Genomic DNA, 22708 nt, shown 5'->3' with positions numbered 1-22708 from the left:
CGGCGGGCGGAGGCAGAGAGACGACCGCGGAGGCTGGGAGGGGAGCCCCGCCCACCGGGCCGCCCAACCACTCCCCTCCATAGCCACGCCCCCTCCGTGGTTGGCCCGCGCTAAGCGGGCAGGTCCGCAGCAGCTGGCGCCTTGGCGGGGGCCTCCGGTACGTGGCCAAAGTAAGAAACCTGACCCGGGTTCTATACCAGGACCAGAATGCCCGGACCTAAGGCAGGAGAAGGGTCCCCCGAACTGACACTTTCCGAGGTTGCCGCATCCGGGCCCCTAATTTCTCTTGCCTTCCACTTCTAAACCCTCTCCACACTGGAGTTCTGCACAGGTTCTAGTTCTCTTCCCGCCTCTCCTGCTCCCATCCCTAAACTAACCCTCAAGCCATATCAAACCCCAGTGACCTCGTATAAAATTTGTAGTATTTAACGTCTTCACCGTCCAATATCACTGTATCAGGCTAGGTCTTATTCAGCAAGTCATATGTGTGCTTTGTGCTTGCTACTACTATAAGTAGACTGGTGGGCGCCACCTCTGTTTCTTGTGCCAGGCACAAGAGAGAGAATTCATAAATACTTGTGGGCTGATTACAAGTCCCAGTGTGGGATTTCAGTCCACAGGTCGCTGGAACCATTCCCTGATGGGAAATGGCTCTCTTCCATTTCCGTAAATGTACGCAACAGATGGCGCAGCGTCTCCAAATCAGTGTTGGCTGCTCTCCTGACTCGGCTCCATAGCTTATCTCAGGTCTGCTGGTAGTTGAGGGAATTCTAAGTATTTTTCCCCCCCATGTTGAAAGATGCTTTCCAATGCTTGGGAAGAACCTTGATTCAACAAATGGCCTTATGGCAAGTCTCCTGACCTCCCATTACCTCTAGGCACCGCACACAGGGCAAAATGTATACCACCACACACACACACACACACACACACACACACACACACAAGAGGACCACTGGTGTGTATCAGCTCAGCTACCAAGAGCATTTTAAAAAGAAAACCCAACCACCGGCCACCCTCCAAGGCTTTGGAAGTTATTTCTTTCGCATCTGCTGCCATCTAATGGAGGAGTGAAAGAGAAAACTCCTCGCAGCACAGCACACAGAAGGGGCCAGAGATTAACCAGCTGAACACCACAGAAGAATACTTTAATTACACAGGTTTCCTCCACTACACCCCCCCCCAAAGGGCGTGACGGGAGGACGTTTAAACGTCAGAACACAACCCTGAGTTCTGGTACAAATGCTCCCAAGGTTCTCAGTGTGTGAAGGTGGAAGGAAGACTTGTGAAAGTGGTCAGGTCCACAAAATGTCTTCACACAAACCAGTGACAGTCAATAAGTCAAAGGCAGAGTGACCTGGCATGCTCTGCATACTGGTGCCAGGAATGGTGACCCATGCCTTTAATCCAAGCACCCAGGAGGCAGATCTTTCTGAGTTTGAAGTCAACCTGGTCTACAATAACTAGGGCTATGCAGGGGCACCTGCCTCAAAACACTAAATAAATAACTATTGCCTTATTCATGTGTGTGTGCATGTGTCTGGTAGTATAGGACACTGTGAGCCACCCCATGTAAATGTAGGGATCCAAACAGGAATTCTCTTAGCCACCAAGCCATATCTCTAGCACCTGTAGAACCCTGTTTTTAAAGCCTTAAATGGATGGATGTGATGGTGCATTCCTTTAATTCCAGCCTTTGGAGGTCGAAAGCAGGAGGATCCTAAATTCCAGGCTAGCCTGTGTGACAGAGGGAGCTTTTGTTTTGAAATAAGTCCTGTGGATCAAAATGTTTTCTCTTCCAACCTGAGTTATATTTGAAATGTTCCTGAGTGGGTATATGGTTTCACATTTTTGAAAACATGTCAGACAGACAGATAAATTCATGATGATGCTCAGACATCATCAGACAATTTCTAAAAACATGTGAGGAGGCCAAGCATGGTGACGCACATTTTTAATCCCAGCACTCGGGAAGCAGAGGCAGGCTGATCTCTGTGAGTTCAAGGCCAGCCTGGTCTATGTAACAAGGTCTAGGCTTACTATGGAGACGTAGTGAATCCCTGACTCAAAAAATGAAATGTGAAAAGACTATGCACTTGCCTCTCATGAAAGCCAAGGAACAGAGCATCAGGATCAGACACAGGTGTAGAGGGGCTCTGGGGGACTGGGAGGTGGGGGAAATAGTGAAGTCATTATTGAGTGCTTAGCATGGGTAAACTAGGTGCAAGGGTGATGCGAAGAGGTGATTTGTTGAGGGTTCTCCTTTCATTACTTTATGGGAAAGCAGTTTCCACTGGAATGCGTCCAAATCAGCATCTGGCACCTGGGAAAGCAAGAGTTCGAACATACTGCACGTGAAATACGAATCTGATTTGGAGAATTGTTGGTGCAGCATGCATTGGTGAGAAGCCAAAGTGTGCAGCTGCCTTTCAAAGAGTGCAGAAGGAGGGGATTTGCAATGGAGATTACTCCAAACTCACAACTCCAGCGGTGTTTGTTACTAGAAGGCCAACAAGACTCACTTGGCTTCCTGTAAAGAATTAGCCGATGTTCTCTGGCCTGAGGGAAGTGCCACTGTCTTCTGTGTGGAGACTAAGAGACACACTTAAAGAAGCTGTTGCAGCCAGGATTTGACTAAGTATATTCCGCAAGCTTTAAATTTTGTGTTAAAGAACCACAACATGCCCGATTTTGTTAGGGATGTATACTAGTTTCTTTTGAAAAATTACAGTCGGAGGCGTATGATATCATTCAGAATACATACAGAACAAATATATGTTTGCCACCTTTCGGATCCGTACATCTTCAAGGCTAAGGGGTGGCTCAGGGGTAGAATGGCTGTGCAGCCTGCCAGAGAACGTAGGCTCATTGCCTAGTACTGCAAAGATAAGATTCATAACTCAGGGCTGATTCATGACTCGGCAGGTAAAGGAGCTTGCCTTGTGTCTTGGTTAGGATTTCCATCTCTCAACTGAGAGTCCCTCTTCCCAAATGACTTCAGCATGTATCAAGCTGACATAAAACCAGCCAGCACACCACACAAACCTAGACACCTGAGTCTGGTCCCTGGAACCTATGTAAAACTGGAAGGAGAGAATTGGTGCCACAAAGTTGTCTCCTGACTTGCATGTGCATGTCTATACACACACACACACATCATACATACATACACACACACATATCATGCATATATACATTATACATACATACATAAACACACAAATTTTTAAAACATTAAAATTTGGGGGTTGGAGAGATGACTCAGCCAGCAGATAGAAGTGCTTGCTGCTCTTCTAGAGGACCCAGGGTCAATTCCTAGCACTCATATTATGGCTCGTAACTGTCTATAACTCCTTTCCAAGGAATCTGATGCCCTCTTCTGGTCTCCTCGGGCACCAGGCACACAGGTGGTACACAGAAATACATATGGGCAAAGCACCCATACACAGAAAATAATTTTTGAAAATTAAAGATCCTGCTGGGGCAGTGGTGGCACACATCTTTAGACTCAGCACTCAGGAGGCAGAGATAGATGAATCTCTGTGAGTCTGAGGCTAGCCTGGTTTAAAGAGCAAGTTCCAGGACAGCCAGGGCTACACAGAAAAACCCTATCTCAAAAAAAAATAGACAATTAAAGATCCCTAGATCAGCATGGTGGCGCATACCTATAATCCCAGCACTTAGGAAAGCAAGGCAGGAGGATCCTGAGTTCAAGGTCAGTAAATATTTATTTCAAAAATAATATTTTTTCTCAAGACAGTCCTTGGTCCACCAATTCAAATATTAATCTCATCCAGGAATACTCAGAATCAAGTTGAACCAATGATCGGGGATTCCATGGCCTCCTCAAATGACTCATAAAATTAACCATTCTGAGTCTGTCTGTCTGTCTGTCTGTCTGTCTATCTATCTATCATTTATCTGCTTATTTATTTATTTGGAATCAAGGTCTTGTTGTGCATCCTTGGCTAGCGTGGAACTTGCTAGGTAGACTAGGTTGATCTTTAACTCAGCCCTTCCTGACCTCCCTCCCGAGTGCTGGGATTAAAGGATGTCCCACTGCATCCAGTGCCCTCTTCTAGCTTTCTCAGGCACCTACATTCGCATAGCGTGTACACATTCACACACAAGAAATGAAGAAAAAAACCTCTCAAGTCATTTTTGTATTCTTGTAGTGAGGGGCTGCGGGCAGGCCTGCTTTTCGCCTCACCCGGCTCCCACACGGCTAGCTTAGTCCCAGAAATAACAACACACAAATTGTATTCATTTAAGCACTGCCTGGCCCATTATCTCTAGAGAGTTAGTTACTGACTAACTCTCATATCTTGATATTAACCCATTTCTAATAATCTGCGTAATCGTGGTGGCTTACCGGAAAAGATTCAGCATGTCTGACCTGGTGGCTGGTTCCATGGCGTCTGGCTCATAGCCCTCTTCCCAGCATTTTGTTCTGTTTACTCCGCCTACCTAATTTTCTGTCCTATCAAGGGGCCAAGGCAGTCTCTTTATTGACCAATGAAAATAACACAATAGACAGATAACCCTCCTCCATCATTTCCCCTTTTTCTATTTAAACAAAAAAGAAAGGCTTTCATTTTAACATAGTAAAATTACATATAACAAAACAGTTATCAAGCAAGAATTACAGTCACAATATTTATAACTATATCTTTATCATAATAATGGAAAACTATAACTATGACTATCCATTCTTCAACTCCATCAAAGACTCCAGAAGGATATAATATTACCTAAGTAAACAAGAAGTAAGCAACTTCCAAAACTCTAGAAATGACAGAGACATCTCACTGCCTGGACAGTCACCCAAAGTTCCTCTGTATCGTTGGGGCATCCATCTTCACCCTACAGGCCCATAGTATCCAGAGACATTTCCATGAAGCAGGAAATTTCAAGGCAATTCAGTCACTATCTGCTGTGTCCTGCAGAATGTCTCGCAGACTCTTTCATGAATCAGGAACCCCAAAAGATCATCTCACCTTTAGGCAAGTTCAGCAGTCCTCTCTCTGCGAGTTCTCTGTGTCCAGTTTATATAACAGTCCAGGCAAGAGCAGTTTCTTGCCCAAATGACTAACCAACTCCATAAGGAGTCTCTTCGATGCCCATCTTCCTCTTGAAGTAGATTGGTGCTGCCAGGAGCAGACTTGTCTCATTGTCCTAAGTTATTAAAACATTAAATGCTATGTTCTGTAGTCTTTGAAAGATATGAAGAATGTCTCTCTGAAATATATCTATGCACATCTAGAAAATCAAACTAACATTACTACAAGCTTGACTATTATCGATGATTACCCATTAACAACCTATATTTTTAATCATACATTGCATTTTTAAATGAACTATACAATCACAATACATCAATCAAGATCAGAAATATATATACATATAACAAAATTGACCTTAAAATCCATACCAATGAAATTATTCATATCTATATCATATCCCCCTTTAAATGTAAAAGAACGTTTATAAACAATATTTGGGAATATGGACGTAGTTATTTCTCTCCAAACTTCTTCCTGCTGTATAGAGGCACAGTTAATCAGGTCTTTCATGGTATAACCTGTCTGCCAGGTTCATCTCAGTCGGCAGTTGAGTGAAGTAATTTTTTGAGGGTGTTCACAGCAACCTTTCAGGAGCACGTGGTCTATCATACCACATTGGGATAGAAGCAATCCACAGGGTCTCATCCTCTGTGAAAACAAAAGAAGGACCTCCTTTCCAAAGCATCATATTCTTAGACCCAAATTCTGAAGTCAAGGTATTTTCAAAATATCTATCTTGGATTAGTTCAGCAGCATTTATAAACAAATATCTTTTAGCAACTGTTGCTCCTTCCTCAGCATTCAAACAATTCAAAGAGAGCATAATAGCATACAGTATCAAGATTCTCTGTGTATTTTCCATCTTTATGCAACTTTATTTTTAACCTCTATTTCTTTTATTTTTACTTTTACTTTTTGACACAGGTTCTCTGTATATCTTTGTCCTGGAATAACTCTAGACCAGGCTGTCCTTGAACTCAGAGATCTGCCTGTCTCTACCTCCCCAGTGCTGGGATTAAAGGTGTTTGCTACCACACCTTGAACTCACAGAGATCTGTCTGTCTCTGCCTCCCAGGCTTTGGGATTAAAGGCGTGTTCTACCACACCTTAAAGTCACAGAGGTCAATTTACCTCTGACTCCCAAGTGTTGGGATTAAAGGTGTGTACCACCACACCCAACTACTTTCTTTCTTCCTTTTTTTTAACTTTAAGAACTTTAACTTTTATACTGCATATATTTTTAACACACTGTAAAACATTTAGAGGTTTTCTTCATCTTTGAATCTTTCTTTACTGTATATCTCGCTTTTTCTGACCACATGAGTCTTTAAGGAGAGGATTAAAGCCATGACTTTGACAGCTAGATCCAGCCCATTTCTTAACTTTCCAGCCTCACGGCTGAGATACCAGCCAGAGCTGTGTTCACTGCCACAACTCTATGGCGTTTCAAGGTGCTTGCCAGCAAGCAAACTGCAACATTCTGCTCACAGACCACACTCAGTCGGACTGCCTGCCTGAAAGAGTCAGAGATTGCCCTGGCAGGACAGTCCAGAAAGCCGGCATTTTAAAACAGCACAGCTTTTTTTTCCTGCTACAACTGAAAAACGAAAAGCATGCATTCAGTTTTTCACCAACACCATTTAAGTGTTTCGTGGCAGGACCTCTTAATGAGCTACAAAGTTTTGCAGCTAAAGCTGAGTCAGGAAGCCTTCCTTAGATGAGAGTGCTTGCTTGCCTCTAGCAAACAGAGCAGACCTGAGAAATTGCTGCTACCAACAAAACATGCTTTACTCTATTCGTTCCCAAGCTTTCTCAAGCTTTCTGTGGATTCAGTTATCCACGTTGGCGCCATCTGTAGTGAGGGGCTGCGGGCAGGCCTGCTTTTCGCCTCACCCGGCTCCCACACGGCTAGCTTAGTCCCAGAAATAACAACACACAAATTGTATTCATTTAAGCACTGCCTGGCCCATTATCTCTAGAGAGTTAGTTACTGACTAACTCTCATATCTTGATATATTCTGATCCAGGAATATTAGACTACCCACCAGAAACAAGCTAGAATCTAAGGGTCTGTCACTGAGCAGCCCAGGAAACTTTTGTTCCCAGTGAGGAAACCATGGATCCACTGCTAAAGCCAGTGCCAAAAGGAGAATGTCGCAGGAGCATCATTTTCTAATACCTGACCATTGACTGAGTACAAGAATGGAGCCTACAAAGAAATGAGCATCCGGAAGTTCAGACTTACTTCTCTCACACCAAAGACCACGGAACATTAATGAGTCTGAGTTCCAGGCATAGTGGCACATGCCTTTGATCCCAGCCCTGTGAGCTGAGGGCCAGAGTGGTCTACATAGAGAGTTCCAAATCAGCTAGAGTCACACAGTGAGACTCTGTCTCAAAAGCAAGCAAACAAAACCCCAAGAATGATTCTGAGGGGGCTGGGGTTCAGTGTTTAAGAGCACATGTGCAACACATACACACACGCACGCACACACACATGCACACACTATGTAACCAGACTGACCTTGAACTCAGAGACCTGCCTGCTTTTGCCTCTCTAGTGTCGGGACACCCAGCAAAAGACAAGAATGATTCTGACAGATCAGTTCTAATTAAGAATATGAAGTCTAATTAAGAATATGGAGTCTAATTAAGAATATGGAGCCAGGTGGCAGCGGCACATGCCTTCAATCTCAGCACTTGGGAGGCAGAGGCAGGTGGATATCTGTGAGTTCGAGGCCAGCCTGGCCTACAGAGCAAGTTCCAGGACAGCCAGGACAGCTACACAGAGAAACCCTGTCTGGAGTGGGTGGGGCCAAGGTGGGGAGAATATGGAAAGCATGCTGTGAGCATGGGAATGCTCCAGTAAGAGCTGGGCTTGGACTGAAGCGCGTGTGTCTTTGTGGACACAAATCATAAAAGGAATGCGGGGACTTAAGATCTGTGTCACAGCACAGCAGAGGTTCTGTAGCTGAATTTTTCTTTGGACCATCAGCTCACAAATAATGACATGGAGAGTTGGGCAGTACGCCTTTAATCCCAGCACTCAGGAGGCAGAGGCAGGCGGATTTCTGTGAGTTTGAGGCCAGCCTGGTGAGTTCTAGGACAGTCAAGACTGTTTCACAGAGAAACCCTGCCTCGAAAAACTACTAATAATAGCGGCGTGGAGATTTCTTATTAATTATAAAAGCTTAGCTATTACCTTAGGCTGGTCCCACTAGCTCTTACAACTTTTTTTTAAAGATTTATTTATTTATTTATTTATTTATTTATTTATTTATTATGTACACAGTGTTCAGCCTCCATGTATGCCTGCAGGCCAGAAGAGGGCACCAGATCTCATTACAGATGGTTGTGAGCCACCATGTGGCTGCTGGGAATTGAACTCAGGACCTCCGGAAGAGCAGTCAATGCTCTTAACCTCTGAGCCATCTTTCCAGCCCATAGCTCTTACAACTTAAATTAAACCATTTATATTAATTTGTGCTCTGCCACTTGATATCACCCCCTTTCCATCTTGAACCACTGGTTTCCTCTTTCTGTCTCACCCACGACTCCATTTTTCTTCTTCCCAGAGTCCTCTCTGTCCCTGGAAGTCCCACCTACCTCTCCCTGCCTACCTATTGGCCACTTCAGCTCTTTATTAAACCAATCACAGTGACACATCTTCACACAGTGTAAAGAAATATTCCGCAACAAGAATCTGAAGGCAGCAGATGCAATTTCATTTGGGTGCTAAAAGATGTTTCTGGGAATGGTTTGAAGACTTGGGCAGGAGGCAAGAAAGTAGCAGTCTATTGACCATGAAATGCTGGGGGATAACACACCTTCCATGCCAATGGGTACCAAAGCAAAGGAGTGGACTCAAAAAATCGGTGTGTGTGTGTGTGTGTGTGTGTGTGTGTGTGTGTGTGAGAGAGAGAGAGAGAGAGAGAGAGAGAGAGAGAGAAAGAAGTTCTTAGTTCTCCTGTAGCTCCCATTTTTTTCTCCAGTGTCAGAGGACATTAAATGAAAACTCATCTGTCCAGGGACTGGAGAGATGGCTCAGCAGTTGAGAGTGTTAGCTGCTTTTCCATAGTTCCTGGCTTCACAGCCGTCTATGCCAGTCCCAGGAGATCTGGTGCCATCTTCTGGCCTGCAGGGTACTACACACACTTGGTACACAGATGTACATTCAAGTAAACACATATAGGCATAAACTTAAAATAAATAAAATCTAAAACTAAAGGCACTTGTCCAGTACCAACTGTCTACAACAGCTCAATCAGCTAGGCAGCATCGGCTGGCACATACCTTCTGCCAGTCACGGGGCTTGTGAAACTTTCCCTTGATAGCATAGGCATATGCAGCTCACGCCCAAATGCAATACTCTGAACTCAGCCTGGACTTTTCCTCCGCTCTCTCCCCACTTACCCCCTCTCTTGTTTTTATTTTAAGCATGAATTCAATTTGTAGACCAGGCTAGCCTCAAACTCAGAGATCCACCTGCTTCTACCTCCTGAGTCCTGGGATTAATGGCATGCGCCACCAGAGCTGGTCCAACATGGACTTTCGCAACTTGAGCTATTTCTTTTCTTTCTGAGCCTCAGCAGCAGACAGCACCTGAGAGAATCACAAATCAGCTAGGGGTTTATAAATACCGGGGAAGACATAATTAGGCTTTCTCCTAATTCAGCACATGGTCCCTGAGCTACCATCTTGGGTTTTCTTTTTTGGTTTTCGAAACAGGATTTCTCTGAAGCTTTGGAGCCTGTCCTGGAGCTAGCTCTTGTAGACCAGGCTGGGCTAGAACTCACAGAGATCTGCCTCCTTCTGCCTCCCGAGTGCTGGAACTAAAGGTGTACGCCACCACTGCCCAGCTTGGGACTTTTTTCTTTCTCTATTCCTGAATACTTTTTCTTTCCTTCTTACTCCACGCTGGCTGTGCAGCTGGGTGGTTGGCCCCTGAAGTCCTCAACCTTCCTCTCTCGTTCCCAGATTCTTTTCTCTCCCAGATTTCTCCTCACGTTTATCCTCTCTGGCTGCCAGCCCCACCTATTTCTCTCTCCTGCCTCGCTATTGGTCATTCAGCTCCTTAGTAGCCCATCGGGTATATTAGACAGGCACAGTAACACTGCTTCACAGAGTTAAGCAACTACAACATAAACAAAAGTAACATATCTTAAAATAATATTCCCCAGCACACCAGGTTAGCCTTGAACTCAGAGATCCACCTGTCTCTGCCTCCTGAGTGCTGGGATTAAAGGTGTGCACCACCACTTCCGGCTCCAACTTTGATTTTTAAAATCTTAGTATGAACTGGAGTCCCGGCTCACAGTTGTTTAGAAGTGACTAAACACTAATCAGCAGAGGATGAACCCGGAAGAATAGCAAAGTGTCCGAGTCGTGTACGAAGAAGTCTAAGAGCAACTGGAGAGGCTGCCGCAAAAGTAGGAGAGAAAGCTCAATCAGAATTGAGGAACTCAGGCTGGAGAGATGGCGCAGCAACTAAGAAGAACTACTGTTCTTCCACCAAATTTAGTCCCCAGCACGAATATGTGGCTCATAACCACCTGGATTCCAGCTCCAGGGGTTCTGATACTCTTTTCTGGCCTCTGTGGGCACCTGCACACACACATGCACTCACACGCATACATACGCCACACACACGCACACACACTGTAATGTTTCAAAAATAGCCCTGACAAGACATCAAAGGAGAGAGTGGCCGATGTGAGAGATTTAGGACAATTCGACAGCTAAGAAACCACTGGAAACTTCAGACTTAGCTTGCTTGGTGGCCTGGTGGGGGCAGAAACAAGAACGCAGAGGATTTTAGACACCAAACACACATCTGTAATCATTTCTGTTTTTATGAGTGCTTGTCTTAGCTAAGACAGAGAAAGAAATTGTCAGCCTGAGACTGAAGGTGTAGTGTGGTGGCAGAGCTTTTGCTGCACCTGGATCAGAATTACAGCTACTACAGTCCCTCATTCCCTCATGCTCTCCTTCCCCTTCTCCTCACCCCACCACAACCCCCAACTAATTTAGTTATTTAGTTAGTTCTTTCAGAACAGGGTTTCTCTGTGTGGCTCTGGCTCTGCAGACCAGGCTGGCCTTGAACTCAGAGATTTACCTGCCTCTGCTGAGATTACATGTGCCACCACCACCCAGCTCATTTGTTGGTTCCTTCTTTCTCCTCAAAGGTTTAACTATATAATAAAATATCTATTAAACACCTTTATGCCATGGTTCAACATTTGCTTGCAAAGCACGTACCATTATTTGATCTCAGAATACCAACCCGCCTGACTGAGGTGGCAGGATCTCTGCAGCTTGACATGGCAACAAAGCGGGCACGCACGCCCCCTGCTAGATGTTCAACAAACTGCAGTCTAGCGGGAGCTACCAACTAGAGCTTCTGGAGGAAGCGGCCGGGCGAGCGCACGCACAGCTTTCTGGGAAATGTAGTTAGACGTTTGATGTTAGAACTACAAATCCCGGCACGCACTGCACTGGAGCCACCTAGTTGACGGGGTGTTCGGGAGACCCTGAATCTTGTTGTCAGTCTTTTAACAATGCCATACAGACCCGAGTCAGTATTTACAAGAGGCTTTGAGGAAACATTGTAACTTCCTTGACGCTGGTGCATAGGCCAACTTTTGCTACCGCAGCTTCCTCAATGTGGCGAATCTGCCGCTGCGTTACGATGGCTGGACACCTAGGCAAGCGTGTGGAATCTGCTGGGGGAAGTAGGACGCGAAAGGTTCTAGAGCCCCTACCGTCATGGCGGCGGCTGCCTCCAAGGCCGGGGCTTCAGCTCCCGAGGCGGCGGGTTCCGCCGAAGCTCCGCTGCAGTACAGCCTTCTTCTGCAGTACCTGGTGGGCGACAAGCGTCAGCCGCGACTCCTGGAGCCTGGCAGCCTGGGCGGGATCCCGAGTCCCTCCAAGAGCGAGGAGCAGAAGATGATCGAGAGGGCGATGGAAAGTTGCGCCTTCAAGGCTGTGCTAGCCTGCGTGGGAGGTGAGGCGAGGCTCGTGGGACCCTTGGGAGGCTGCAGACTTGGAGGGCCTTGGGGTTCCTTGCTAAGACCCCGAGCCTGGGAGGCGAAGGACCTGTGGGTCTCGACCATTGATTGCCCCCCGACTGCCTTAATGAACCCGAAGATGCCTCTCTTGATCCTGGGGTTAACATTCACTGTTGGGAATCGGAACGGAGAATCAGAACTAAAGCCAGGGCCTGCAGATTTCTAAGTACCTGCTTTTGTTCATTCATTTGTCCATTCTAACAGTTGCTACTTAAGCAATTGTCATGTGCTGGGCAGTGGGAATATGGATGACAGTGACAGGAGCCCTGGTAGAGAATTTCTGAACCCCGGGCAGAAGTGTGCTACAGACACATAGGGCATTGCAAATGCAAAGGTCCTCAAGCCAGAAGTTTGAGGTTAATCCCAGCACTCGGGAGGCTGAGGCAGTTGGCTTTCTGTGAGTTCGAGGCTAGCCTTGTCTACAAAGAGTGTTCCAGGAAAGCCAGTTCTACATTAGACTCTGTCTCAAAAGCCAAACCAAACCAAAAACCAACAACAAATGAAAAACTAAAGGCCAGTGTAATTAGACAGTCGGCGTGGGGTGGAATGGGACATTAGAAAAACGAACAAAAAAACCACTAATTAACCTTGGAGGATTTGAGAATGTACAGCACTCTTCCAGTGTGCAGGTAAAAGGGTTAACTGTAATTGTAATGAGTTTACATTTCAGTAGGAATGAAAAGCATTTAAGAAATCCGAATAGCAGGAGTTCAGGTCTTAAAAAGTAGGGATAAAGAGGCAATCAGAGCTCAGAGTTCCAGGCCAACCTAGTCTATATAGTGAATTCCAGGACAGCCAGGATTACGTGATGTAGACACTATCTCAAAAATAAAAACAAAACAAAAAAACCGACTAAACAAGCAAAAAGCAAATCTTAAGTGTAGTAGACAGAAGAGAGAGGTTTGAGCAGAGGGATTGGAAAGTGAGGCATTTTGGGAGGGGAGGTGGTGTCTAGTTTCACTGAACTTACAATGATCTTGTAAGACATCCATGCAGAAATGGCTAGGCAGAAAGTGCAGATGGTAAAGGGCTTGCTGTGCATGCATGAAGATCTCAGTTCAATGCCCAGCCTCCTTGTAAAAGCCAGGTATGGCGGGGGAGGTAATCCCAGCACTAGAGAGGCAGGCTGACTGAATTTGAGGCCAGCCTGATCTACATAGCAAGCTTCAGGACAGCTATATAGACTATGTCTCACATTAATAGATAGATAAGTAAGTAAGTAAATAAATAAAGTCAGTTATGCCTGAAAATTACTTGTAATTCCATCACTGGGAAGATAGGCAGGCAGGTCCTTGGGGCTCAGTTATCAGCCAGCTTAGCCTAGTCAGTTCTAGGTCCATTGAGAGACCCTCTTTAAGAAAAAGGTGAGCCAGGTGCTGGCGGTGCACGCCTTTAATCCCAGCACTGAGGAGACGGAGGCAGGCGGGTCTCTGGGCTCGAGTTCAGCTTGGTTAACAGAGAGAGTTCCAGGAAGGCTCCAAAGCTAGGAAAACCTCTGTCTCGAAAAACAAAACAAAAACAAAAACAAAACAAAAAAAAGAAAGAAAAAAGGTGACTGAGGGTATGGCACCCAGCACCCACCTTTAATCTTAACACGCCGAAGACAGAGACAGGTGGATCTGTGTGAGTTTGAGGCTAGCCTGGTCTACAGGACAAGTTCTGGGATTGCCAGGGCTGTTACACTGGAAACCCTGTCTTGAAAAAAAAGAAAAGAAAAAGGTGGATGGTTCCTGAGAAGTGACATCCAGGATTGACCTCTGGCCTACACCCATATAAACATAAAGAGATGTCCAAGACTTAGACAAGTCACTTGTTGACAGCAACCTAGGATTTCCCATATAATAGCCATGCAACTTTGGAGACAGTTACTTAACGTCTCTGAACTTTGGTTTAGAGAGGATAGCTGGATGGTAGTGACACACACTTTTAATCCAAGTACTAGGGACACAGAGGCAGGTGGATCTCTTGAGTTTGAGCTAGCCTGGTCTACAAGAGGGAGTTCCAGGTCAGTCAGGACTATATAGTGAGACCCTGTCTCAAACAAACAAAAATGCTAGAAAGAGAGAACAATAACATCTACTTCCCAACTTACTGTGAAAAAGAGTATTCCAGAATGTGTGGTAATGCCTATAAGTGACAGTTAAGAATGTTGGCATGGTTCAGGGAATGGTATGCAAAGTCGGTAGCTGAGCTTGAGGGTGGCTGCTCTACAGAGAAACAGGGTTAAAGCTGAAAGACTGGAAAATGAAAGGAAGAAGAAATCCTAGAAGAGTTTGGTGGGGGGAAGACTCCACGTGTGACTGTGGAGGAAGCAGGGTTGAGATTGAATAGTGAGAGACCAAAAAGGCCGTCTTCAAATGCCCCAAAATGGTAGTCCTGAGTGTGCAGACTCTTGTCTCTGCTTGTTCCTAGGATTTGTCTTGGGAGGTGCATTTGGGGTCTTTACGGCCGGCATTGATACCAATGTAGGCTTTGACCCTAAGGACCCTTACCGGACACCAACCGCAAAAGAAGTTCTGAAAGACATGGGACAAAGAGGAATGTCATACGCCAAAAATTTTGCCATTGTGGGCGCCATGTTCTCGTGTACTGAGTGTCTGGTAGAATCTGTAAGTGCCTCTTCCTTCCTGAGAATTCCCTCTGCTGCCATCCCATACCTTTTCTGTCTTTCAAGTTACAATCTCTGTGTAGCAGTGGCTGTCCTAGAATGGCTCTGTACACCAGGTTGCCTCGAACTCACAGAGATCCACCTGCCTCTGCTTCCCGAGTGTTGGGATTGAAGGCGCGCGCCACCATTCCCAGCCCATCACACAGGACCAGTGTTCCTAGTGATCTTCCTGGACTGCAGATTAGAAATGTCAAGCCTTAGTTAGATGTGCTCTGTGTTGGTCACTTCACAAAGGAGCTGAAGCAGAGAAGCATGAGATCTGGGCTAGCCTGGGCTACCTAGGAAGACTTTGCCTCAAAACAAGCATTTTAAAATGTCCAAGTTTGGTCTAGATTAGTCTCTAATTGAACTTTTTACATATTTATAATATGGGGTTTGCTTCTTTTTTTTTTAATCTTCTATAGGCAAAAAGTGATCTTTTTCCCCATTTATTTGGTGCTGGGGATTGAACTTGGGGTTTTATGCATAACAGGCAAGTGCTCTACCACTGAGCCACATCTCCACCCCGGTAATTGTGGTTAATGTTTTATACTGGAGAGGGCTCAGAGGGTTAAAGTACCTGCCACCAAACCTGATTCTCTTGAGTTCAATCCTTGGGCTCCTCATGGTAGAAGGAGGTCTTCTGACCTTCACATGTGCTTCCACACACAAGAAGTAAATAAAGAAGTAAGATTAAAAAAATTATACTGGAGAATAAGAACTTTTGATTATCCCCAAATGCTAGCCTTGACTTCAACCCTCTGGTGCCACCTGCAGGAAACATGTATAAGCACATATAACTCTTAGGAGCTGCCCTTTTGAAAACTAAGGGTTTCCTTTGGGTAGGAGTAAACTAGGCAGCAGAAGGCCCTGTGTTTTCTTCCTCAGCCGTCTGGTCTGGCTTGTTTCCCTGGCTCTAAACAGTATCTCTCCACCCACAGTACCGGGGAAAGTCAGACTGGAAGAACAGTGTCATCAGCGGCTGCATCACCGGCGGAGCCATTGGTTTCAGAGGTTAGTAAACAGCTCTCGAGTGGTTTTCTTTTGTGGTCCAGGACAACGTGCTGATGTTGACATTTCTCAGCATGAGTGTTCTAAGGATGCTTGATACTCTTCCCTCTGACAAATAAATCCTGGCTACTTCCATGTTGACTTGGTTCTAGGAGCTTTAATATATATCCAACTACATTAGGCTGTCTAATCCTTGGCACTCCAGAGATTTTGGACCAGATCAATTCTTCTTCCTTTTTAAAAAGTATTTATTTTTATTTGTATGGGTGTTTTGCCTGCATGAATATGTCTGTGTACCACATGTGTGCCTGGTGCCAGAAGAGGGCTGGAACTACATGTGGCTGGTGGGAACTAGACCTGGGTCCTCTACAGGAGGAACAAATGCTCTTTTAACTGCTGAGCATCTCTCCAGCCCCCAGATAAATCTTTGCTGGTGTGTGGAATGAGATCATGTGCACTGTGACCAGATGCTTATAGCTTTTTAGGGTGGGATGACTGAAAGTGTCCCCTGCTGTTCTCAAAAGCATGGGAAAATTACCCATGATTAACCATAGAGCTAGATCTTCCATATTGAGTGTGAGATGATGATGTTCTCATGGTAAGTAGTATGTTGGCATGTAGGATAGTGCAGAAGCCTAGCTAAGTCACTCAGCCCCGAGCACTCCATTTGTCCACACCTGCAGGCTGTGCTGAGAACTGAAATGCCAGGCATTTCAAGTGTCTGAACATTTTTTTAAAATTGAATACTGTTGTCAGGGTTTTGTTTGTTTTACAGTCCTGGGAACCCCCAGGTCCTTGTAAACACTAAGCATAAATTCTAGTACTGAACTACAGTCCCAGCCCCAGTCCCAGTGGTCAGTGTTAATTTTGTATATGAATTTTAATAGCTGTGTCTTTCTGCAGTTGGGGACTCTTAGATTTCTACTGATTGAAAGCTAAGTGCACACTGGGCATGATGATACATGCATGTAAGCCCATCACTCAGAAGGCGTCAAGAGACCTTGTCTCAAAAGACCAAGGGGGGCTGGTTGAAGAAATGCTTTGATCACCTTCCCAGGAATTTATCCCATAAACAGATCAGGGTATAAGGCCCTATGCTTTCATTTGATTCCAAGGGCCACTTCCCTTAACCAGTTTTCTTGACTGTGAGGGGCTAGTTCTATACAACTGGAAACAGTAATTGTTTGGAATGAGAACTAAGGAAATGTATAGTTAAACGAAGCACAGTGATTTGGATGGAATATGCTGCTTCACTGAAATCTTAATGAGACACTGAGTTTGAATGATTGAACATGCTTAAATTGGTTTCTCTGCATCTGTGGTGCAAAATTTTTGGAAGTACAGTCCAGTATAGCACCTGTTACTATGGTAACACTGCTCATGTTTGCTTTGCAGCTGGTGTGAAGGCCGGGGCCATAGGTTGTGGAGGTTTTGCTGCTTTCTCTGCTGCAATCGATTATTACCTACGATGAAAGAAATAGCCTGAAAGGAAGGAGGATGCCAACCAACTTCAGGACTCTTCTTTGGAGCAGTTTCTACATGCTTGGCATTGCTTCAGGGGCGAAGCCAGTTGTTTGCTCTACAGTTGGTGGTGTGAGAGAACCACCTCACTGTTCTCTGCTTCCAGCCGCTGGAGCAGCAGTACTTTTCTACTTCTGAATTCCATCCAGGTTTTTCAGCATAGATGGTATGCCTCCTTGCAGTAAAAAGATCAGGAGGCAGTATGTTGACTGTTAAGAATTGAGCTCGATCCAGGCTCAGTCCTGACCCCACTCAGCTCTCCAGTTGTGAACAGAGAGGTAGCAGTATGTTTGCCCATAGCTAGGAAGCTCTTCTTCCTTTAGACTGTGCAAGCATTCATCTTGAGTGCCAGGGCAGGGCAAAGTAAACATCCAGGCAAGTATAGCATTTCAGTTAGTGTCTTTGCTATCCTTGTTAAAAATAAGTATATGGGGGCTAGTGAGATGGCTCAGTGTTTAATAGCACTAGCTGCTCTTCCAGAGGTCCCAGGTTTGGTTCACATTGTGGCTCACAACAATCTGTAACTCTAATCCCAGGGGTCCAAGGCCCTCTGAGGGCGCCAGGCATCACTGCTCATACATGTAGGCAAAATACCCATTTCTTTGTTTTCTTTTTTAAAGATCATATGTACTGTTACAAAGAGTTTATTTTCTTAGCTTTTGTATCTCCTACAAACGTGGAGAGATTGGAAAACAGGGTTTGTGGAAACTGCACCTTTGTCACCAGTCACTGTCAGCTGGGCCTCTCCCCAGAAGCAGTCTAGCCATGTTCTTAGGTGCACTGCAAAATGCTGGTAACTCTTCTGCCTCTGTAGAGAACCCCATTGGGCTGGCTGGTGGTCATGCATGCAGCTTGCTGAACCAGTGGTTTCAGACCCCAGCCCAGGTTAAAGATGCGTGAGCGTCTTGCTGTGGTTATCCTGCCAGCTCAGTCATTCAGTAACTACCGGCCCAAGTCAAATGTTGAAGGCCTGCGCACCACCGTCCTTGTTCTGTGCCACTGGACTACGTTACTGTAGTGGGTGCAGGAGGATGGAGTTAATGGACTCGGTCCTGACCTCCCGTCAGCTGTGTGTGAGGCTCAGGAAAGACCTGCAATGACTGCCTTCAGCCAGCAGTCAATCTTCCTTCCTGCTGTATACTAATAACCCTTCCACGCTTTCTTTGCTTGCGTCATCTCCACTTACCTGTAAGCAGTCGTCAGAGTCCACTTCAACAGTAGTCATTTGAGTGTGTATCGTGTGTGAGTGACGGCATCAAATCCAGAGTATTGCCTTTGTGCTATTCCCTTGGTGTGAGCTAGTGCACGGGGCCCATGTTCTTCTCTGCTGAGGAAAAAACCCAAGGCTTGGGTAGTGTACGCCTTTAATCCCAGTACTTAGGAGACAGGCAGGCAAAAATCTCTTGATTTTGAGGCCAGCCTGGATCTACAGAGAGAACTCCAGGACAGCCAGAGCTACTGTCTCAAAAAATGAAAAATTTTAACCCAAGGCTTCAAACATGCTAGGCGAGTACTCTATTAGAGACCCTCTCCCTGCCTGTAGCCCCCAGTGAATTCTGTATGATGCCTGCCTTGTTTTCATAAGCATGAGGCTTCATCACTGAGACCGGCTGAAGCATAGGAGTGTTTCCTACACCGTTGGTAAATTTTTCATCTAGGAACACCTTGAAGCAAAGATGGTTTCTAGCTGGCACCTGTCAAAGTGCTCAGGTGCCTGAGGTCTTTGACCAGCTGGTCTTCCACATGAGCCTCAATACAAGAAATGTTGCCATCACAACCGTCTTGGCAAAGAGGAGCCTCAGGGCTGTCAGTAGACATCAGCTGAACAAGCCAGGCCTTGTCCACGTGGACTATTCAATCAAGGGGAGATGAATAGCTTCCTGTTTTAGATGGCTGGGGGGTCAGTATGAGCTCATAAACTAAACAGCAATTTGCAGACACATCTGTTCCTCATCTCCAGAATAAACAGTGTCCAATGGCTTCGGCTGGTGGAAGTCCCACACAAGCTCTACTGGCTCTCCTGAAGGAGAGAGTCGTCTCTTGGTGGGGGATGCAGGTCCCTGACAAGCAAATTCAACCAAAGGCTGCTATAACATGCCGATTTTGAGGAAAATACAGCTAAGTTAGTGGAAAGTCAATGGGCCACCTCTGCCATTTTTCCCAGGCACACTGATGACCAGGTCCATAGTGAGTATCCCATGAAGGGAACTACAGCAGCAAGGACTTGGGAATGTGTAGAGAGCGAGAAGAGGCTTTTCCCCACAACTGCCACAATCCCCAAAAGTCAGAGGTTCAAGGATCGACAGATAAACAGGTTCCTGGAAACATGTGGCTGCAGCTGGAAGGGCTTAAATATTTAGATTGGTGATCTTCCCTAGACTACTAAGAACACAAACATCCACACCACAGGGCTGACTTTTGTGCAAATGTTGGGGCTTTGCAGTTATTTTTTTTATTAACATTTCCCTCTCACGTGGTTTACATCAATTTATAATAATCTACATTAAGTTTAAACGGAACAGAGACAAAAAAAATATATCCATACCAACTTATTAGGGGTCCCATCCTACCTTATCAGCAAAAGCTGGCAGCCCTCACTCACTGCCCAAGCAAGTACAGGCATGCCTGGGATTCCCGGACCCTGCCTCCTGGTGTCCTGCTGGTAGTGATGGGGCTGCGTGGCCCCTGTCTCAGAAGAAACACCAGATACTTCCTTGGTGCACCTCAGTTCAGGTCTGGCACCTGACTTGCCCCACTTGGGGTGGAATTTATAAATAATAGCAACCTTTAATATTTCGCAGCTCCTCCTCCAGCCTTCCAGCTGTTATACTGTCTAAGCAACCTGGGGGCTGCAGTAGCTAATGCCCAGAAGCCAACATTCCTTGTTTCAAAGAGACAGGAGGCACTGTTTTGATGGGCTTTGATAATTTGTTAACTGTCAATTCTTTGGAAGCAAAAATGCCACACACCAGTATCTGAGTGCCAAGACCGTGGCTAGATGATGTGACCTCTACACTCACAGGCATTCTCTTTCACCTGTTTGAGACAGCAAGGCTCCTTGTTAAACTGCTAATAGGCAGTTGGGAAGTTGGCATTCCTTTCTCCTGTATGCACAAACTGTACCGTTCTGTCAAAGGCAACAGGTATGAACAAGACCTGAAAGCCCTGCCTTTCACCTAGCAAACAACAGCTTGGGGGCCAGCAAACCCATCTTTAGACTTAGCCCTGAGCACACACAATGAGAGCTGGTCTCCCCAATCCTGAGGGCCAAGAATCAACTCTGCCACACAGAAGATCCAGGAAGCTGCGTCTAGCTCAAGCCCCTATGACAGGAGCACCTTTCCCTGCTAATTGCCACAGACTGGTAATGGTGCTTTGGGAACAAGTCTCTTTCTAGTACCAAGCAATAGGTTGCCAAGCTGGGAATGACACCTGCTGACCCCATGCTCTGGAGCCCCAACAGAACATATAAGGAAGGCAGCCTGCCCCCCAACTTCCAGAATATTTGGGATTACCCACAGGTTTCTATTTAGAAGCTGGGCCAGTGCCAGGGCAGGGCTGTTCCTGCTGGGTTGTGCCTTCTATTCCTAGGCTCTGGAGCACACATGACAAGGTGGCTGCCCCGTGGCAGTGCTTGGCTGTTGAGGGTGTAAAATCTAAGGCAAAAGTACCACGAGGTATATGAGGTTCCAGGTTCCAGGACAGAGCCTGCTTTCATCTGGACACCTGACTCAGCCACAGATGTTGCCCTTCGGGAGGTCGTGCTCCATCCACTAGGACAGCCTCTGCAGGTTTTTACTGTGAAGACTGGCTTCCCTTGACTTGCCACTGCTGTCCGCTCCATCCGTCTTGGTTCACAGCCTGGGTGCCCACCACATCCTCAGGTGCATTCCTGACCTCTCTTGATAGCAGGACACGTGTGAGTCATTACACTCAAAACAATACCAGGGGAAAGGAAACAGAAAATCCAGCAGTCAAAGAAACAGTTGAAGATGCCTCATGGAAGGCAGGAGATAGAACAGACAAACCCCAGAAAGGGCAATTCTCAAATAGAACATTCCAGAAATCAGCTCTCCAGCTCTGTGCTAAGCTGAGAATTAGTGTGTGTCTGTCTCCTTGTTCAACATTTGCACAGACAGCAAAGAAAGCAGGTGTGCTTCCATAGGTAGAGAGCAATGAGGCCAAGGGCGGCACACAGCACATCAGACAGGCCACCACTGCCCAGGGCCTCTGCAGAACTTTGCAGTGATGGAGCAAATCCCCATGCTGCACATGCATGCAGCAGGCTGGGATGATGGAGAGGGCAGAGACACTGCAGGGAGGCTGCAATCTGGGAGCAGGGCCAGGAGAGGAGAAGCTGGCAGCAGTTACACAGTGCAAAATAAAAGTCCCCAAACTGGACTCAGGCAGAAAGAAACTGTTGGGAGAAATGAAAGAACAAAGCAGGCTGTCTGTGCCCACACCAGCTTGGCCACTACCTTTTCTGCATCACAAATATACATAAAACAATCTTGGACAGCACGGAGCATCAGACACACGCAAAGGTACAGAGGGTAGGTGCTGGGGTGTGGTGAGGCTGGGGGCTGGTCAGCTGGCTTTGTACAAGGTGGCACAAAAGATGCACAGGTTCCAGTTCTCGGAAGGTGGCTTCCCTTGGACTCCGGAGTGCTAGGCTGGGGAGTTTCTGTCGCAGTCTTTCAAGTCTATGTAGGGCCCTGGCTGGAGGGCTGGCTCTGGCCACCCCTACAGCTGCCCAACTCAGGCTACACATCTGTAGAGAAGTACAGTGTGTTCCGCTTCAGTTCTGCGAAGGAGATGGGGGGGTGCTGCAGGTAGTAAAGTAGGACCTGGACCTGTGGGGAAACAAGGAGACTGAGGTTAGAGTCCTCATGTTCTAGACCCCCTTTCACCTGCTATGCCGAGAAGAAATGACTCCCAAGCTGCAGCCAAGTCTGTTGTTGCCCAGGTCACATCCATCCCAGGCTCATTCTGGCTTCTTCCCCCTTTTAGGAAGCCTAGGTTCCTTCACTCTTTTACAGCACTAGAGGGTGCTGCAGGGCCAAGGGTCAGGGGTTAGTGGCAACTTCCATGCCTAAGTCAGAAGGGGGCCTGATATCAGCTTTGGTTGGACAGCCTATCCTGATACTGAAGGGAGCCCAGGAAAGCCTGACTCTGAAAGCAACCCCAGATCTTTCATACATGAGGTCAACCCCCAGTCCCGAATCTTCTATACCTGAGACTGAGGCCCTCTCAGGAAAGCAGCTAGCACCTGGACAAGCATTCTTTAACTCTGACATGGTATTCTGGCCTAAGCAGAGAGGGTGCTCTGTGGCCCTGTGCTTAGGTACTCTATATAGCACCAATTCAGTTGCCTAGGAGGGGAGGTGGGGCCTCTGAAC

General features: G+C 46.3%; 2 protein-coding genes across 6 annotated transcripts in view; one reads left to right on the top strand and one right to left on the bottom strand.

Moving 5' to 3' along the window:
* The first annotated feature begins 11800 nt into the window (after nucleotides 1-11800).
* On the top strand, nucleotides 11801-19289 carry Timm22 (translocase of inner mitochondrial membrane 22). The gene is made up of 4 exons (XM_085695352.2): nucleotides 11801-12066; nucleotides 14543-14739; nucleotides 15719-15791; nucleotides 17184-19289. Exons 1-4 carry the CDS (start codon nucleotides 11829-11831, stop codon nucleotides 17258-17260), a joined length of 585 nt encoding a protein of 194 aa, XP_085551478.1. The 5' UTR covers nucleotides 11801-11828; the 3' UTR covers nucleotides 17261-19289.
* Nucleotides 19290-19721: 432 nt separating this feature from the next.
* Nucleotides 19722-22708, bottom strand: part of Abr (ABR activator of RhoGEF and GTPase) — a 195141-nt gene continuing 192154 nt past the window's right edge. For all 5 annotated transcript variants that reach the window (XM_087910294.1, XM_087910297.1, XM_087910295.1 and 2 more), the window contains one exon: nucleotides 19722-22162. In XM_087910294.1, the coding sequence (XP_087766420.1) occupies nucleotides 22073-22162 (90 nt within the window). In that variant the 3' untranslated portion in view covers nucleotides 19722-22072. The remainder of the gene's footprint in view (nucleotides 22163-22708) is intronic.

The sequence above is a fragment of the Myodes glareolus genome, chromosome 9, assembly GCF_982192425.1.
Source record: "Myodes glareolus chromosome 9, mMyoGla1.1, whole genome shotgun sequence".
Taxonomy (NCBI): domain Eukaryota; kingdom Metazoa; phylum Chordata; class Mammalia; order Rodentia; family Cricetidae; genus Myodes; species Myodes glareolus.
The sequence above is the reverse complement of the archived record's forward strand: the minus strand, read 5'-3'. Positions and strand labels throughout refer to the sequence as shown.